Here is a 15,711-nt window from a genome sequence, read left to right on the forward strand (position 1 = left end):
CCTGCTTCTGCTTGTACCGTCGCTGCCGGCTTCCCGTTGCCCACCGTGCTGGCAGCAGCCCGCACACAGCGCCCGGCCTTTCTGGGGCACCGCGGTGTCCCGCGCTTGTCCCAGGACCCTCTGACATGCGCCCTGTTGGCCAGCAGCCCGAGCCCTGCCCTCCTCTTGGGGGTTTGTCTTCATTGCCATGTCTTTCGCGTCCGGCGCAGCCTTTCTTCTCGGGCAGCTGGCAGGGATGGGGTCAGCACTCGCCTAGTTAGTGACTGTCGAGGAGGTGGAAGAGCGAGGTGACCTGTGCGGCTTCACGCGTGCGGCTCTCAGAGTCGCGTCGCAAGGAGAGGGCTCACTCGAGGGAGTGACGGAGTAGAATATTAACAGGAATTTTAATAAATGGATATGGGGGGGCGCCTGAGTGGCTCAGTGGGTTAAAGCCTCTGCCATCAGCTCAGGTCATGATCTCAGGGTCCTGGGATCGAGTCCCACATCGGGCTCTCTGCTCCACGGGGAGCCTGCTTCCCCCCCTCTCTCTGCCTCTCTGCCTACTTGTGATCTCTGTCTGTCAAATAAACAAATTATATCTTTAAAAAAATGGATATGTGAACTAAATGTATTTGAAAACTCAATCCGTTTGATTTATTAGGTTTGAGATCATGCTGTTATGTATGTTTTCATGCTTTAAGTGTCGTGTGTAGTTTCTGAGAGTTTCGTGTTTGTTCCCTCTTGCAGCCTCTGACCCTCGGAGGCCACCACGAGCCGGTTACTGCCGTGGCGTTCGGAAACGCAGCGAGCCCATGCCTCCTCTGTTCTGCCTCACGAGATCATGTTATAACGTGGAGACTACACGAGTGCAGACAAAAAGCTCTTCAAGGTACATGAACATTGAAAATATATTTTAAACATGTACAAAGGGAACAGCTCATCCTTCAACACACTTGGTTTTCTAACGGGGCTGGGAGAATTTTTACTCCTCCGACCTGGAGACCAGCCGGGTGTCCGAGGTGGGTGTTCTGCGCGGAAGCGCATCAGATGCTCAGATCTCGGACCCCGGCCGTGTGTGAAGCTGACAGGATAGGCTCATTGGTTTAGGCTGCCGTGTGTTGTTATTTTGAAACCTGTGGTCTTTGTACGCAGGCAAGGGGAAATATTCTTTCCTTCAGGCAGTGAGGAGCGGCAGACGTGTATCAGACGCGCAGGCGACTGGTTATGACTTGTGGGGAGCACAGCAGAGAGGGCAGGTGAGGGGGCAGAGGACGTGGGCAGACGCCCTCGCGTGCTGCTGTCTCTGGGGAGGCGGCCTTTGCGCCAGAGGAGGGAGGGGGAGCCGGATGGCAGGGCTGGCGCCGGGCAGGGGCACTGTGCTGGGCGTGTGCTCAGGCCCTCTGTCCCGAGAGCTCTACCTGCAGGGCACGCCGAGGAGGGGCCCCATGGTAGCAGCACGGGGGGTGTCAGAGAGCGTTGTCAGGTGAGGTGAGAAGCGAGGCAAGGACCGTGCAGCAGAGTTTGAGCTTTAGGTCACGGAGCACACGGAGAACTCCCAGGATCGCTCTAAAAGGCGAGCATGGGGGGTCTGAGGCAGCAGCATACGGAGTAGTTTATGCCTCATCTCGTGTACTTGGCAGTTGAGTGTGTTAGCACAGATACATGTGCACAGCCGCACACACATGCATAGCTGCACACACATGTGCAAACCACACAGAAGCACAGCCACACACGCACGCATGTGCAAACCACACACAAGCACACCGCACAGCCACACACATGCACACACAGCACAAATGCACAGCCCATGCACACGTACACAGTGCAGAGTACACATGCACCGCACACGTACATACACATGTGCACAGCTCACACCAGTGTAGTAAATATACAGCACACAGGTAAATGCATCTAGCGGTGTATACATGTAGTAACGCAATCCCCTGTGTACATACACACATGCACATGTACGCATACAGTAAGTGCACACACGCACACAAGTACGCACGATTCGGAAGCATGTTCATGTGCGTACAGCGCAGGCACACCCATGAACGTCGGTACACGTGTCTGTATGGACAGCGAAGCACGTGTTTGTTATCTGCTCCCACGGAGGTCTTTGTACACAAGTACCCTTCCCTGTGGGAATGGGCTGTGCTCTTTGGAACTCAACGTGCCCGTGGATGCAAGTGGTCTGGTCCGTGGACAGGGGTGCAAGCCGTGCCTGAGCCATAGCCTGGCGCTCCCTCGGTGCAGTGGGAGGCAGCTGCTCCTGCGTCCCGGAGCTCCAGCAGTGGGGCTGGGTAAGCTGCCCATTCCTCCTCCAGGGAGGCTGCAGGGGCCTGGGCAGGCTGCAGCCCCACCAGGCTTGGTTTCCATCCTGTGGTGGGTGTGGGCAGGTGTGTCGGATTATAGCATGTCCAACATGATTGTGTTTGCACTTGGACTAGAGAGGACGTTGTGACCTGGGGCTGTCCTTGGTCACTTGTCCCCAGTCTCCTTTGCTGGCTCCGTGTCATTCTCTCATCTCTTCACATTGGAATGTGGGCTTTTCCTCTTTCCCATCAAAAATTACTGCTTTAGTGATGCCAGCAGGCTCTGACAGCTGCCCCCTCTGCTCTTGCCGAGGCCTCCCTCCTGCCTGTGGTCTCCCATGTGAACTGCGCCGGACCCCTGCACGCGGACGTCTGACACCACTGCCGCTTGCCTGTCCCGACCGCCTTCCCCGCAGCAGCTCAGGTCACAAACCGTGGCACTGTGCTTCTTCCCTGCACACCTCCACACCCGACCGACCCCAAGTTCTGTCTGCTTTACGTTCAGACTGTAACCAAACCTGCACACTCCTCACCCCGTCCACTGCTGCCCTGTAGTCCGGCCACAGCGGTCACTCAGCGGGGTACCATGTTCGGTCCTCCTGCTCCCCTTGCCTAGGGCTCTGCTCTCTACTCAGCAGCCAGGGGTCCCTGGAAGACTGGAGTCTTGAGCACGCTACACTTCTGCCCAAGCCCCCCAGTGCCTTCCCACCTCAGGCAGACTAGGGACTGACAGAGCTCTGGGACCCCCAGCCGAAGCCCCCGTCTCAAGGAGCAGCCACACTTAGTCCTGCCCCTGGGCCTTTGCACCTGCTGCTCCGTCTCAGGATCATGGTGGGTTCTGCCACATCCTTTAGGGTCTACTCAAGTGTCTCCATTGCCGTGGGCCTTTCTGGCCACCGCCCTGGGCCCCAGTCCCTTTGTGCACTTTGCTTTTTCCGACGGTATTCACTTCCTTCTGTCATTGTACGTTGCTTGTTTGCTAATTTTGTTTATTGGTGTCTGACTGTCCCGGCCCTACCCCGGGGAAGCTTTCCACAAAGATAGGACTTTGTCTCCTTGTTCACCGATCTGTCCCAGGTGCTGAGGGAGATGCCTGGGGTAGCACAGGTACCTGGTGGACACTCAGGGAACGAGACCATGGGGTTTTAGCCAAGAGAGAACTCCAGTGATGTGTGCACATCTCCCCTCGGTAGTCCGCAGGCTCATTGTGACGTGACTGTGCTGGACAGGGCCCCTCCACAGTGGTGCTGAGTCCCGCTGCATGGTGGCACGTTGGTTGAGGGACGCTGTGTGAGGCTGCGGGTCTGCACATGTTGTCACCTCAGGCCTGCAGGCGTGCCTGGAGACATCCTCCTGGGGGTAGAGAGGCCCCGGAGGCTCAGGTGGGCACCCGGTGCCTTCCGCCTGTCTGACACGGACCTGAGCAGCTCACACGACCGAGATGGGAGCTGGTGTGGTCACGGAGGAGGGAGGGTTGGGACCATGCGTGATTCTGCAGGACCCCCGCGTCTGTGCACACGCAGCCTTCCCAGAGACCCATTATCTGTGATGACGTGGAGTCATTTTCTGATGGTCGGTCCCTGCATTCCAGGGGACCAGAACTGTTTACACTTGATGTTTTTAATACTGTCAGGGAGCCGAAGTCACACCTAAGCTCGTGGTCACTCTGCGTGCAATGTTAGGGGAGAGAGCCACATTGTCAGCGCCTTCCTGTGGCCTCCCAGTAACCTGCCACTAACGCCGAACCTCCATCTAGGGCTGACTCCTCGGGGGCTGGTCGTGGGCACCCTGCTGGGAAAGGTGCTGTGTTTGAGGTTGAGCCCGGACGACCGCGTGGCTGCCGTGTGTGCTGGAAAGAAGATATTTGTGCTGGATACTGCGGTAAGGCTTGGCACCTGCCGCGTGTGGGTGAGCACGGCCGCCCCCTCTCAGGAGCGGTACTGCTTCCTGGCGGTGGGGGAAGGTGTCCGGACCCTGTCCTCAGAGAGTCGCCCGGATCCCATACGGCTGTTGTGTCTGTCGGGACGCCGGTCCTTGAGATCAGGCCATCGGCACGCTTAGCAGGCGTGTTCGGGCAGATGTTCGCTGCTCTGATTTCTCCTCCTTTGGTGATTGTCCAAGCCTTCCCAGCTCCATGCTTTGTTCATCGCTTTTCTCAAAGCCCACTTCCTGCCCAGAGCTGGACTTCCTCACCTTCTCTTACCTGGGTTGGTTTAAGGAAATGTGTCTCCTCTTCTAGGCTCCGTGACTTCTACATCTCGCATCTGACTAGGAAACGGGGGCCCGCTGGGCTCTGCTGGGTGGGCGTGAGAGAGCAGGGGTGGGCTGTGAGAGAGCAGGGGTGGGCTGTGAGGGCGACCTCCTGTGTGCTCAGAGTGCACCCTGCGCTTGAGACCTGCTCCGGAGACGGATACCCAGGGCCTGGCCTTGGCTTCGGTTTGCCAAGTGAATGCAGTTGACCAAGCTGTTGGCCCGCAGGGAATTTTCTGCCCTATCTACTTAAAAAAATCTCGGTTAGGGAAGATGTCAGGCATAAAATCTTAATTGGGGATTAACCGATGTGTGCTAGGCAGTTTGGGGTACAGAGTGTGCCTTTCTGTGTTCATGTGATTCTCGGCTAAATCGTGCAACTGAGGCTCAGCGTGACACAATTTAACTGAATGCTCACGTTGTAAGTGAAGTCCCAGCCGATGGGACGCGTCGTAGGGTTCAGTGATTCCATTAAGGCACCCGCCACACGTAGCAAAGCTCACCAGCTTCGTGTTGGGAGAAGGAACACAGAGAGCTGGGGGTACAGCAGGCATGTCAGCTGGGAAGGAAGCTGAGCTGTCCCGGAAAGAGAAGGCGAGGAGCCCGAGTCCGGCCTCGACCGCGCGGACGGAGGGCGAGGGGGCAGGTGCCTGTTCCAGACTGTGCGGCCCTTAGTGACCAGCTTAAGAACTTCGCTTTGAGAGACGTCAGCTGATCACAGAGCATGTACGCTGATGTCACACATGACCATAAATAGTGGAGGGAAACCAGTATGTTCTGGGATACGATGTCATCACAGACAAGGACCATTCCGTACTGTAGACGTTGGAGGTAGCAGAAATGTGCATTTCCTGACATCCAACCTGGGGAGTATCCGTGTTCTGATGCACATTATGGCCCCCTGTTTTATTTTTAGTTGTCTGGCAATAAGAGGCAAAAGGGGCAGCCTGTGCCCCCTCAGCTCAGCCGTCTGAATTTTCACTTCTCGGTTTACGTACAGGTAGCCTCACATTTGGAAAGGGGAGTTATGCAAAATAGAGCTTAACGGAAACCGTTTTCTGTGAGATGTGCATAGCTTCTTAATAACCACAATCGCCAGAACATTCAGTTACTGATCTTTCTTCACAAATCCTCCCAGAGCCAGTCTACACTAGCCGAGCTGGAGGGTCACCGGGGCGCTGTGACCGCAGCCGAGTTCTGTCCGTGGCAAACACGCATCATCGTCTCGGTGTCTGAAGACAGGAGCTTTAAGGTCAGCCGTGGATACCGGCGTGCTTTGTCCACTGCCACCGCACACCTGTGATTTTATTTCTGCCACGCTCTGTCCTGAAGTTGGCCCGAGATGCCAGCTGGCATGTCCCAGCATTCCCGGGGGGCTTGGGTCAGCTCTGGGACCTTCCCCCTCAAATCCAGGGCCCAGGGGAGCTAGAACATTAATGGACTCCACAGTATTTCCCTGGGGGCCCAGAGCAAAAAAGCCATTTTCCAAAATCAGAGGCTTCAATCAGAACTCAATCGAGAAAATCATTTAAGACGCCAGCTCTGTTCTCCCCCAGCTCCCAGCCAGCTGGTGTTAGCGTTGCTATGCTGTTGGCCCCGTGAGGACTTGTACAGCGGAACTGGAAGAAGAGGGGTGGGCGGTTTACACCGGCAGGGGCGGGGAGGAGAGAGACCACAACTCCTCCTCGGTCATCTGGCCGCTTCCCTGTTGGGCCCGCCCCAGCCCCGCCAGCTGCCACAAACACACGGGCCGTGCCTAGCTGCGTGCGAGGGTGCCCATCGTTTCATGAGGTTTTTGAGAACAGGAGCTGAGTTCGGAAGTCACTAGAGTGGATCCAAAAACATGCCCTGGCACCTTACAGACGGCAGGGAGCATGGCCGGCCCCCTCTCCCGGGCAGGCACCTGACAGATGGCGGAGACTCCGGCCGGCCCCTCTCTCTGGGTGCCGGAGATGTCTGCAGCCTGTCTTGGGTCTTCCAGACCCGCAGGTGCTTCCTTCTGGAAGTGTTCGCTTTTTCCCATATGATTCTGAAATCTTTGATGGTGTTTCTACAGTTTTATTATGTATTATTATGTATTTTATTATCTTCTCCTTCAGGTAACCGCTCACACAAATTAATCTGTAGCCGAGTAGACGTATCAGTTCAAGCTACATCAAAGCAAAATTTATGTGTATCTTCTGAAGAAATGTGTGTCTTTCCGAAGGTTTGGGATCATCATGTGGAATCACTGATCTACAGCTCCTCAGTGCTAACAGGTGCCTTAAAACTTGTGTGTCGGATTTGCCGGTGGGCTTCTTGGAGTCGTTATTTCCGCGTGTGTTTATAAGCTGGAGGTGTCCCCCTCAAGGGGGTCGAGCTTCCCTCTCATCTACACCTTGTAAGGATTCACTGAACAGGTGTATTTCTTGAAGTTTTTAACTGAAAAGTAAGCTTATGCTTGCAGACTGAGAGGCATACTGGTGGGGGGGAGACGCGTGCAGCCTGCCTCTGCTGTCCCCGGGAAGAGGGGCGGCCAGGCCAGCACAGGCTGCGTCTGCCTCGCGGATCGGAGGCTGTGCTCAGGCGGGAGGTTCTGTCCAGCCCCGAGCTCTCAGTCTGTCTGGCGGTGAGTCCCCCGTATAGGCCACTAGGTCTTCACACACGTCCTGGCTGGTGTCCCGTGCTCCCGGAGCTTGTCCTGCTGCCCAAGGAGCCCCTTTCTCGGGATGAGTCGCACAAAAATGCAGCTTAGCACACGGACCATGCCTCGTTACCCAGCGCCGTCCCAGAGACTCCGTGTGCTTCCTGGCGCCACAGCCGTGCGTGGAGGAGGAAGCTTTATCAGCTGGGATGCATTGTCAGTCTCAGGGACAAAACCCATTTCTTGGAATTCCGTTGACATTATTTTCCTGAAATTAACTTGTGGAATTATTATTGGACTGTCAAGAAAATAGTTACTAACTCGATTTTGATGTTATTTAGTTATTTAGGACATGTTTTTAAATGTCTATTTGTCTTAATTTTCCTCTTGAATTTTCTTTTTCTTCTTTAAATGATTTTATTTATTTATTTGAGAGACGGAGATCACAAGTAGTCAGGGAGGCAGGTGGAGAGAAAGGGGGAAGCAGGCTCCGCGCTGAGCAGAGAGCCTGACGCAGGACTTGATCCCAGGACCCTGAGACCATGACCTGAGCTGAAGGCAGAGGCTTTTAACCCACTGAGCCACCCAGCTGCTCCAGTTTTCCTCCTGAATTCTTGACAGTGTAGATTCAGAATAACTTTTAAATGACATGCAAGGCAACAGTTCAAACAGTAAGCATCATTTAATTACTGTTTTCCTGACTGATGCCATAAATGTGTTACTTCTGTTGCAAGTTTCATGGCTATTGGGTGCAGCGTGGGTGATGGTGCTGCCGGGCCTGGGGGCACCGAGCAGTGGGAATGGCCTGTGCCAGTAGGGCCGGGCATCCGCGGGGAGCTGCTGTGGGCTGTGGTGGGGGGGCGGCTTCGCTCCCTCCCCACGCACGCACTTTCTCGAAATGTGTATACACTTAGGGTTTCTGCTTCCTGCTGCGGGAACTATTTCTGGAGCGTTCAGGCTGACGACAAACAGTAGAAGTTAAACTCAGATACCTTCAGCGAGAGTTCTGACAGATGCGTGTCGCGTGCCCCGTCCACAGCCTCCCCTCTCCTGAGTCTCCTCATCCACGCGGGGAGCCGGCAGCTGGTGACAGGATGCGCGCATGGCCAGGTGAGGGAAGCAGGACCGCCAGCGCCGCGGCCAGACGCCGTGGTGACCACGTACGTGAGTGCCGCCGAGAGGTCTGTGCTCGCTCCCCTGTGCTGCTCCTGCTGGGAGGGACCGTGGGCCCAGGGTCACGGTGGGGCTCACACTTACATGTGCCCACACACGGCCGGCACAGGAGCCAGCTGTACTGTAGAGTTTGAAAAAGACACTTGATTTTTTCAGAACTTACTTTTTTTAGGGGAGAAATTCAGGTGTATTCACAAAGCGTGGGTCCTGTTCTCTTCTTAAAAAGTTGCTGCTGAGTAATTTGGGCAAGATGCCCTGTTGGCAAATAAGGCAGCTCTCGCTCCTCCCATGGGCGGAGCACCTGGCCTCCGGCAGTTCGGGTCACCGCACGCGCGGTGTGCCCCTGTGCACGGGCCGCACCCCACACGCCGGCCGGGTGTCCCGCAATGTCAGCCAGTTGTGACGCCGTCTGCCTGGAGCCCCGGGAGATGGGCCCCTTCACACGCCGCCCACGGAGGTGCGGCCTCGGGCTCCGTGTGACCTGGCCGCTTCGGGACGGGCCTGCAGCCCCTGCTCGGTTCCATGGACCTGCCGGAGCGACCTGCGGACCTCAGGGGACGCCTCTTGGCGGCGCAGCAGCCCAGTGCACGAAGACTGGGGTGTGGATTGGAGAGTGCATGGCGGGAGGGCAGAGGCCGCGGGAGAGAGAACCTCGGCCACTCCCCACCCAGCAGTGCCGGGAGCGTGACCAGGGTTCGGTCCCGGGACCCTGAGACCCCAACCTGCGCCGAAACCAAGAGGAACGCCTCACCCACGGAGCACCCGGCCTCCCGCTGCTGACTGGTCTGGTCAAGGAGGCAGCAGAGGACGGAGACGAGCCCCAGGCGGAGCCGCACAGGGGGAGGTTGGGGAGGGTCACCCTCCGGCGCGGACTGTGCACGGACGTGCTCAACGACCTGGAAGCTGGGATTCCCTGGAGGCCTCAGTACGCAGGCCTGACCGATGACACCGGTGGCCACTGGTGATGGAACCCACCCTCCAGCCCCCACCCCTCCCCAGGGTGGGCCTGAAAGGCACCAGCCTCTAATCTCGGGATTCATTCTCCTGGCAACGCGGCCCACCCTTAGGGTCTTCTCACCAAAAAACACCTTTGTCACTCAATGCTTGGGAAGTTCTTAGGGTTTTAAGAGGTCTGTGCTGGAAATAGGAAGTCCAGAAACGTGTATTTCTTGTTCTAAATCACAATATCACAGATGTAGTTTTGGAAACTAAGAAGTTATACTTTTCCTTTTGACAAAGGTCACTGCTCTTACTATGTGTTTTTGCCAGTGATGTGTCCACCGGACTTGTGGCTGTGTCCCTGGTGTTGGGTTCCGAGAGACTGGCCTGACCAGTGGGGATCAGAGTGCACGCCCTCTTGGGCTGTGGTTTATAAACTCGACGTCTGTGGAACGGGTGTGCGGGGCTCGGAAGGGGCGGGGAGGGGTCAGACTGGCAGAGGAGGGTCTGGCAGGCTCTCCGGCTGCGCGGCGCCTGTCTCGGGCTCCACACACACCCTTCTCTGGGGGCTGGTCCGCGTGTCCACCCGTGCCCTGGGATGGCAGACCTGCGGTCTGTGCCTTGTTGGCTTTTCCAGCTTTGGATCTTCAGTTTGGTTGAAGGACATCATTACCGTTGTGTGACACGAGTTGACCTGAAGAAGAAGAGAGAGAGTTTCTCCCGGAGGACTGAGTCCAGGCTGTGCAGCCTGCCAGGTGGGCGGTTTGAAGGGAGCACCGTGCAGGGACAGCTCTTAGTGGGCGAAGTCTAGCGTCTGACCTCAGACAGGCCCCAGCACCAGGCACAGCGCAGCTCATCCTGTGCGCAGGGGTGAGGTCGGCTGATGAGGAGAGCGCGCCCCCCCCCCGCCCTCTGCCCCCGACCCAGGCACCCTCTTCTTACCTTCTGGGGGTTGTCCTGGGCCAGCCCCATCTCTGCAGGAGCCCCTCCCTCTGCCCACGTGGTTTCCACGTGGCCAGGCCTTCCTCGCCATTTGTCCGGTGCCTGCGCAGCGCCACCGGCACAGGAGGATTGGGGCGGCGCTGGGGGTCGTCCTGCCTGCGGCCGCGCAGTCCTCTTCACCTTCCGGCACAGGCGTCTCTTCCCTGCTGCCCTCAAGCTTCTCATCACCGCTCGTCCTTCAGTTTAGTTCTCTTTTCGTGTGTGTGTGTGTGTGTGTGTGTGTGTGTGTGTGTGTGTGTGGCTTTAGGCAGTTTCTTTTGGAAGAAGGTCAGAGATCACCTTTATCCACCATATCTGTTTTCTTCCTACTGCTTTCAGTCTTGGCTTTCATTGTTTCTTGTGTAAGTGCCGTTTATTTTTCCTGCTTTTGGAACAGAGTTAACCTCTGGTGTGCCTGGAGCCTCCCTTTCTGCCTGACAGGCCTCCTACGGGGTGTGCTTGGCGTTGATCATCTCAGTCTGAGTCATGTGCAAGTGTGGCTGTTTTCCTTGATCGAGAACAGATCTGAGTGGCTCTGACCCACACGCACTTCCTCCGGCGTCCCGTGCTGCCGGCTGTCTGCCTGCGACTCGGTGGACCCTTTAGTGCCGTAACTCAGGAGATCAGTTCTGTTCCTAGAAGACAGTCCGCATCCCAGCACAGACGGCTTGGAGGAGAGAGAGGAGGCCGAAGCAAGCCTCCCGGTCCTGGGTCTGGCGTCGTGCGATCTGTCCGTCATCCTCCCTGCCGAGTGTGCGGGGTGAGTGTGCTGAGCTGCCCTCATGCCCCAAGGAAAGCCTCGGAAGTGTGAGGTTCACTTTTTAGGAATGATTAAAATAAAGCCAAAGTATTTTTGTCTTTTGAAGTAATAATATTAAGTATTTTTAGGATTGCATATTCTAAGTCTTAAAGCTGGTGGTAAACTGAGCAGTTGTTTTTAAGTTTGTTTAATAAATGGAATTGTTAATTTCGCTCAGCAAAATCTAGGCAGATCTTGATCATAACAAGGTAAAGGGGGCGTAGTCGTAAGTCATTCTGAACCCCCCCATCTGCCCTGCCGCAGACAATTCAGAATGTACTGTCACGGCTTTCACTACGGAGTCCCGAGAGCTCTAGGGACAAGGAGGGACGAGCCTCTGTCTTCTCGGACAAGGTGGGGCTTAAAAAGGTTGGGGAGCCGGCCTTGCTGTGGGCCAGGTCTGTGCACAGGCGCCCTGCTGGATCTGCCCCCCGACGCAGGCGGTGCGGGAACGGGCATCTGAGATGGCCTGTGCCGAGGCTCCCTGAGGGTCGGCCGGGCTTCCTGCCCCAGATGCACAAGGACTGGTTTGGCCGACCCGGGAATGGCTGTGGGAGCACGAAGGCCTGAGAGCGCACACAGGATGTCAGGGTGGTCAGAGGCTCCAGGGGACTGCGAGGCCGGTGGCAGAGAGGGCGCCAACTGTGGTTCCGGGTCCCAGGTCTGGCCCAGCCAGAGGAGTCTTCTCCATTGAAAACTAGGGAGGCAGGTCTGTTTGCCCTCCCCGGAGCTCTGCGGCTTCTGTCTGTTTGCTGCTGCCCCGCGTGGCAGGACCCGCCGTGCCGCGCTGCGCCTCTTGCAGGGACGCCCCCTGGGCAGAGAGTCCCGTGGCCTCAGAGAAGGGAAAACCGTGATCGAGTTGGGATCCACTGTGGCTCTTTAGTACTTGTCTGCACCGGACGCCAGGTGTCCCCGGAACCTGAGATAGCAGCCGAGCGCCGGGAGCCGCCGCCTGCAGCAGCCGCTCGGGGTTGGGGGATGGCAGCCTGAGGAGGGGGATGAGCTGGGCGTTTTCTCTTTTCCCTTTAAATTAGTCAGTCTTCTGAGAATGCCGTGTGCTTATGGATCGGAAGCTCCGTGGGCCTGTTCCTATTTAACTTGGCAAGCTTTGAACTGGAAGCCGCCTTACATTACAAGGGTAAGGTCGAGTTCAGTTCCTCTTTTGCTCTGGCATCTGGGAGACTGACCCTCTCGGTGTAGGACGCTTGGCCGTCAGAATGTGCAGCAGGTCACGGGCAGCCTCTGTGCATAGGGTCCCAGGGACACACTTCAAGTCTGCTCCCAGCTCTTGGTGGCGCTTCCTGCTCTTGGTCCCCAGTCCTCCCGTCCTCCAGGTGTGTGCAGGGCTGCCAGGGACACTGTTTTCCTCAGCACTCCCGTGTCTGTCCCAGCTCCTGCCCAGGATTCCGAAGTCCACACCGTCAGTGTTTCCCCTGGAGACTTAACACCATGACCAGGTGACTCACAAGCTTGTCAGACTCACCTTGTCTGAACGGAGCTGGGCGCCCTTCTGTCCAGCCCTGGGTCCGGCCCTCAGGTTCTGTGACCACCATGCGCAGAGTCGTCCCTCTGCCCTCCCTGTGTGCCCGCAGCCAAGGTCGCCTCTGGATGCAAGTTCCCTCCCTTCTCTTTTAAGGCCCTCGTGTTTGGGGACAGAGTCTGAGTTCTCAGCTTGGGCCAGCCCATCCCCCCTCTTGGTGGGAAGTCCCTGTGCCTTTCCTCACCTTCGGGACTTTGCTAGAACCCTCCAAACCACTGCTGGCCTGAGCTCCTTTCTCTCCTCCGCTGGCCCTGGAAGCTTCACCTGAACCTGCTCTGGGAGCCGTGTTCTTCCCGGCTCCCCGTGGCTACAGTGTGTGCAGCGTCTGTGGTCTCTCTGTGGGCGCCTGTGTCCCCATGACTGTGGCTGCTCGGGGCCGGCGGGGGTCAGGGCTCTCGTAAGGGCCTTGCTCCTCGTGCCCCAGCAGCCCCAGCACAGGCCTCTGAGCACGGCTGTGTCAGCGAGGGGCTGGTCCCCTGCTTACCGCCAGCGTTGCTGCTCTGTTTCTCTTTGCCGGGAACGAAGACTTCAGGAGCCTCAGCATTCAGGTTGCCGGGTCCTGCGCAGTGGAGAGCGGAGCAGGGGGTGACAAGGTGAGTCCTGCCTGACGCATGTCTCCGGGCTTAGCTGCAGGCTCACTCGGACCCACAGAGGACCGTGGGGCTGGCTGGCGGGTCGCCGTCTCGTAGGCGGCAGGTTGGGACACACACGGGGCCATGCGCGGCGACGGTGACTGCTGACGTCTTCGCGGCCTTGCTCACAGTGGGTGTCGCGAATGTGTGCTCCGTGTTGACTGTCCCCTGCAGGCCGTCTGCTTACTCACGTCCTTGTTTGGCCATAAGATCGCCTTGCTGGAAATCCACGTGGCTGCTCTGGTGACGTCGCAGCGGAGGCACGCCGCGGGAAGGGGTCTGTCCGTGCTGCCTCGGTACGGTCTTCCTGCGCAGGCTGTACGTGTGCCGCTGCAGCGGCTCCTAGAGTCCCCGTCCCTTCTGGTCTTAGGAGAGAAAAGTAAAGCCTAGTGAACTCCAGGTGTGCTAACCCTGTGTGAAACAGGTGATTGCTCGTGGCTTTACTTCTGTCTTGTGCAAGACCAAACGATGCCTCGTTGATCTTGCTGTAACCCAGGATGGAGTGGAAATTAGGAAATAGCACTTTGATTAAAAATACTACAGTGTATTTCTTAGAAGGGTAAGGACAGGCTTGACTGGTTGCAAACCTTGCATGCCCATATGTATGGGCATTACTAGCTGCTTGTGACTGTCCTGAAATGCAAGTGTCCTTGCTACGAGCCCGTGTGCGAGTTTGCTCTCCTGGTGCTGTTTCTGTTTCTCCTTAGTGCCCACGTTCTGTCCACGTCTCCGCTGCGCTTCAGACCCGCTGAGGAGAGGGCGCATCCGGCTCTGCAGGCGCCGTCTGGTTCGGGTAGTGTACTTGGGCGCTGCGCACCAAGCGTGGGGTGCTCTCCGGGCCCGCGCGCGTCGGCACCTTTCTCTTGCTTTGTGAATTCATGTTGGGCAGCAAGAAAGTTCCACGATTCCTCCCTTCTGGTGTTCCTTCATTCCTCTGCCTCGCACATGGGCATTACCTGCTGTTTGTGGTAGAGAACGTGCTAGATGTTTCTTTTCCTGAATTGGGTAGAAGTCTTAGGACTTCAGAAACATTTAGAAACGCTGATGGCTCTTGTGGCCAGAAGAGCAGTGGTACCTGTGGCCGCTCATGTGTCGCGGGAGCAATCTTTCCTTGCTCCTCTTTGCTGAAGAATTTTCATGCCCATCACAGACATCGTGCTGTTGGCCCTGTGGATGGCAGCACGCGTTTCTAAGACACGTGCACATTTGCTTACCTCGTCCTGATGCCGTTACGTGGAAACCGGGGCTAATTCTCTGGTGTCTTGTGTTAGCCAGACCATATAAATTATTTCCCATTGTCTCCAAAATTTTTCTCATTGTTTTATTACAAGCATAAAACAAATTCGTTTGTTGCTTTTTACAAAGAAATGACTTTAAGATGAACTTCTGTTTTAAGATGATAGACTTCGTTACATCCCATTTGTTTCCATTGTAATAATCATTGATAAGGGTTGGTTTTTTCCTTCAGTGACCAACCCAGCATCCTAATCAGTCTTGTTAATAAGCCCCTTATTGACCTAATTAAAAGCCAGTAGAATAGTAGCTCTAAGCAGTAGCTCAGTCAGTCTGCTTTTATCTCCGTCTCTGGTGAGGGACTCAGCTCCTGGAGGCCGAAGTACCAGGCAGGGCTGGGCGGGTGGGCTCCACTGCTCGGACCTCCAGGCTCTTTGCTCACGGGGATCCCGCCCTGCCCAAGTGGGCCCCTGTGTCAGCTGTCGCCTCCCTTCTCTGGGAGACCTTCTGACCTCCTTGACTGTCGTCCTGAGAAAGACCGTGCAGAGCCCCCAAAGGCCACCCTCACAGGTCCCCTGCCGGCCAGGTCCCCTGGGGATCGGATCCGCCCCACCCCCTTCTGACCCCTCCTGCTCTCTCTGCTGCCCCCTCCCTCCCGCTGGGTCTGGAAGCCAAGCCCACAGCAGGAAGTCGCTGCGGGTCCTTATTTAAGTAGCAGCTTCCTCAAGGAATTACCCATTCCTGTGTCCTTGTGTTACTCAAAGTGGAAGCAGTGTTTCACTCTAATGCTTTGGGCGTTTATTCAAATAGTATGCATTTACGTATTCGTGAGCTTTCTTCCAGTAATTTCAAGACCTCCTCCTGATCAAGTATACTAATGCCTCCGAAAGCTTATTATCTGATCCCGAAAATACTTTCCTCTTGGCTTTACTTTTCGTGGACACTTTTCCTTCCCCCAACACTGATGGGGAGAGGTTTTCTGGGGCCCCTGGGGTGTAGCTTCATCTCCAGGCGTCCCCTGAGGCGCCGGCCTCTCACCCCGAGGGCAGGGCTCTGCCTCCTGTGAGCCGGAACGTGTCCCCATCCCGGTCACATACCTGTCCTGTTAATGGTTTGCTCCTCGGCTTCGCTCGGCTTTGGAAGGGAATGCGGTCCAGGTTGTCAGGTTTGAAACAGAGCCAGAAACAGAACGAAATCTGTTTTTTTTTTGGTTTTTTTTTTTTAAAGAGAACTATTTTAAAAATAAC

The 15,711-nt window shown here is 56.4% G+C and overlaps 1 protein-coding gene across 10 annotated transcripts in view; it reads left to right on the plus strand.

Moving 5' to 3' along the window:
- The window catches only part of WDR27 (WD repeat domain 27), a 215,645-nt gene that overhangs the window by 17,521 nt on the left and 182,413 nt on the right, over positions 1 to 15,711 (plus strand). For all 10 annotated transcript variants that reach the window (XR_014311702.1, XR_014311703.1, XR_014311704.1 and 7 more), the window contains 11 exons: positions 727 to 868; positions 4,051 to 4,175; positions 5,683 to 5,796; positions 6,751 to 6,802; positions 8,207 to 8,277; positions 9,917 to 10,034; positions 10,900 to 11,020; positions 12,094 to 12,197; positions 13,125 to 13,192; positions 13,406 to 13,527; positions 13,939 to 14,024. Coding sequence is in view for 6 of the 10 variants with exons in the window: in XM_082730412.1 (XP_082586538.1) it covers positions 727 to 868; positions 4,051 to 4,175; positions 5,683 to 5,796; positions 6,751 to 6,802; positions 8,207 to 8,277; positions 9,917 to 10,034; positions 10,900 to 11,020; positions 12,094 to 12,197; positions 13,125 to 13,192; positions 13,406 to 13,527; positions 13,939 to 14,024 (1,123 nt within the window). In the remaining 4 variants the exon portion in view is untranslated. The remainder of the gene's footprint in view (positions 1 to 726; positions 869 to 4,050; positions 4,176 to 5,682; positions 5,797 to 6,750; positions 6,803 to 8,206; positions 8,278 to 9,916; positions 10,035 to 10,899; positions 11,021 to 12,093; positions 12,198 to 13,124; positions 13,193 to 13,405; positions 13,528 to 13,938; positions 14,025 to 15,711) is intronic.

This window comes from Mustela nivalis (genome assembly GCF_964662115.1).
Source record: "Mustela nivalis genome assembly, chromosome: 5".
NCBI lineage: Eukaryota > Metazoa > Chordata > Mammalia > Carnivora > Mustelidae > Mustela > Mustela nivalis.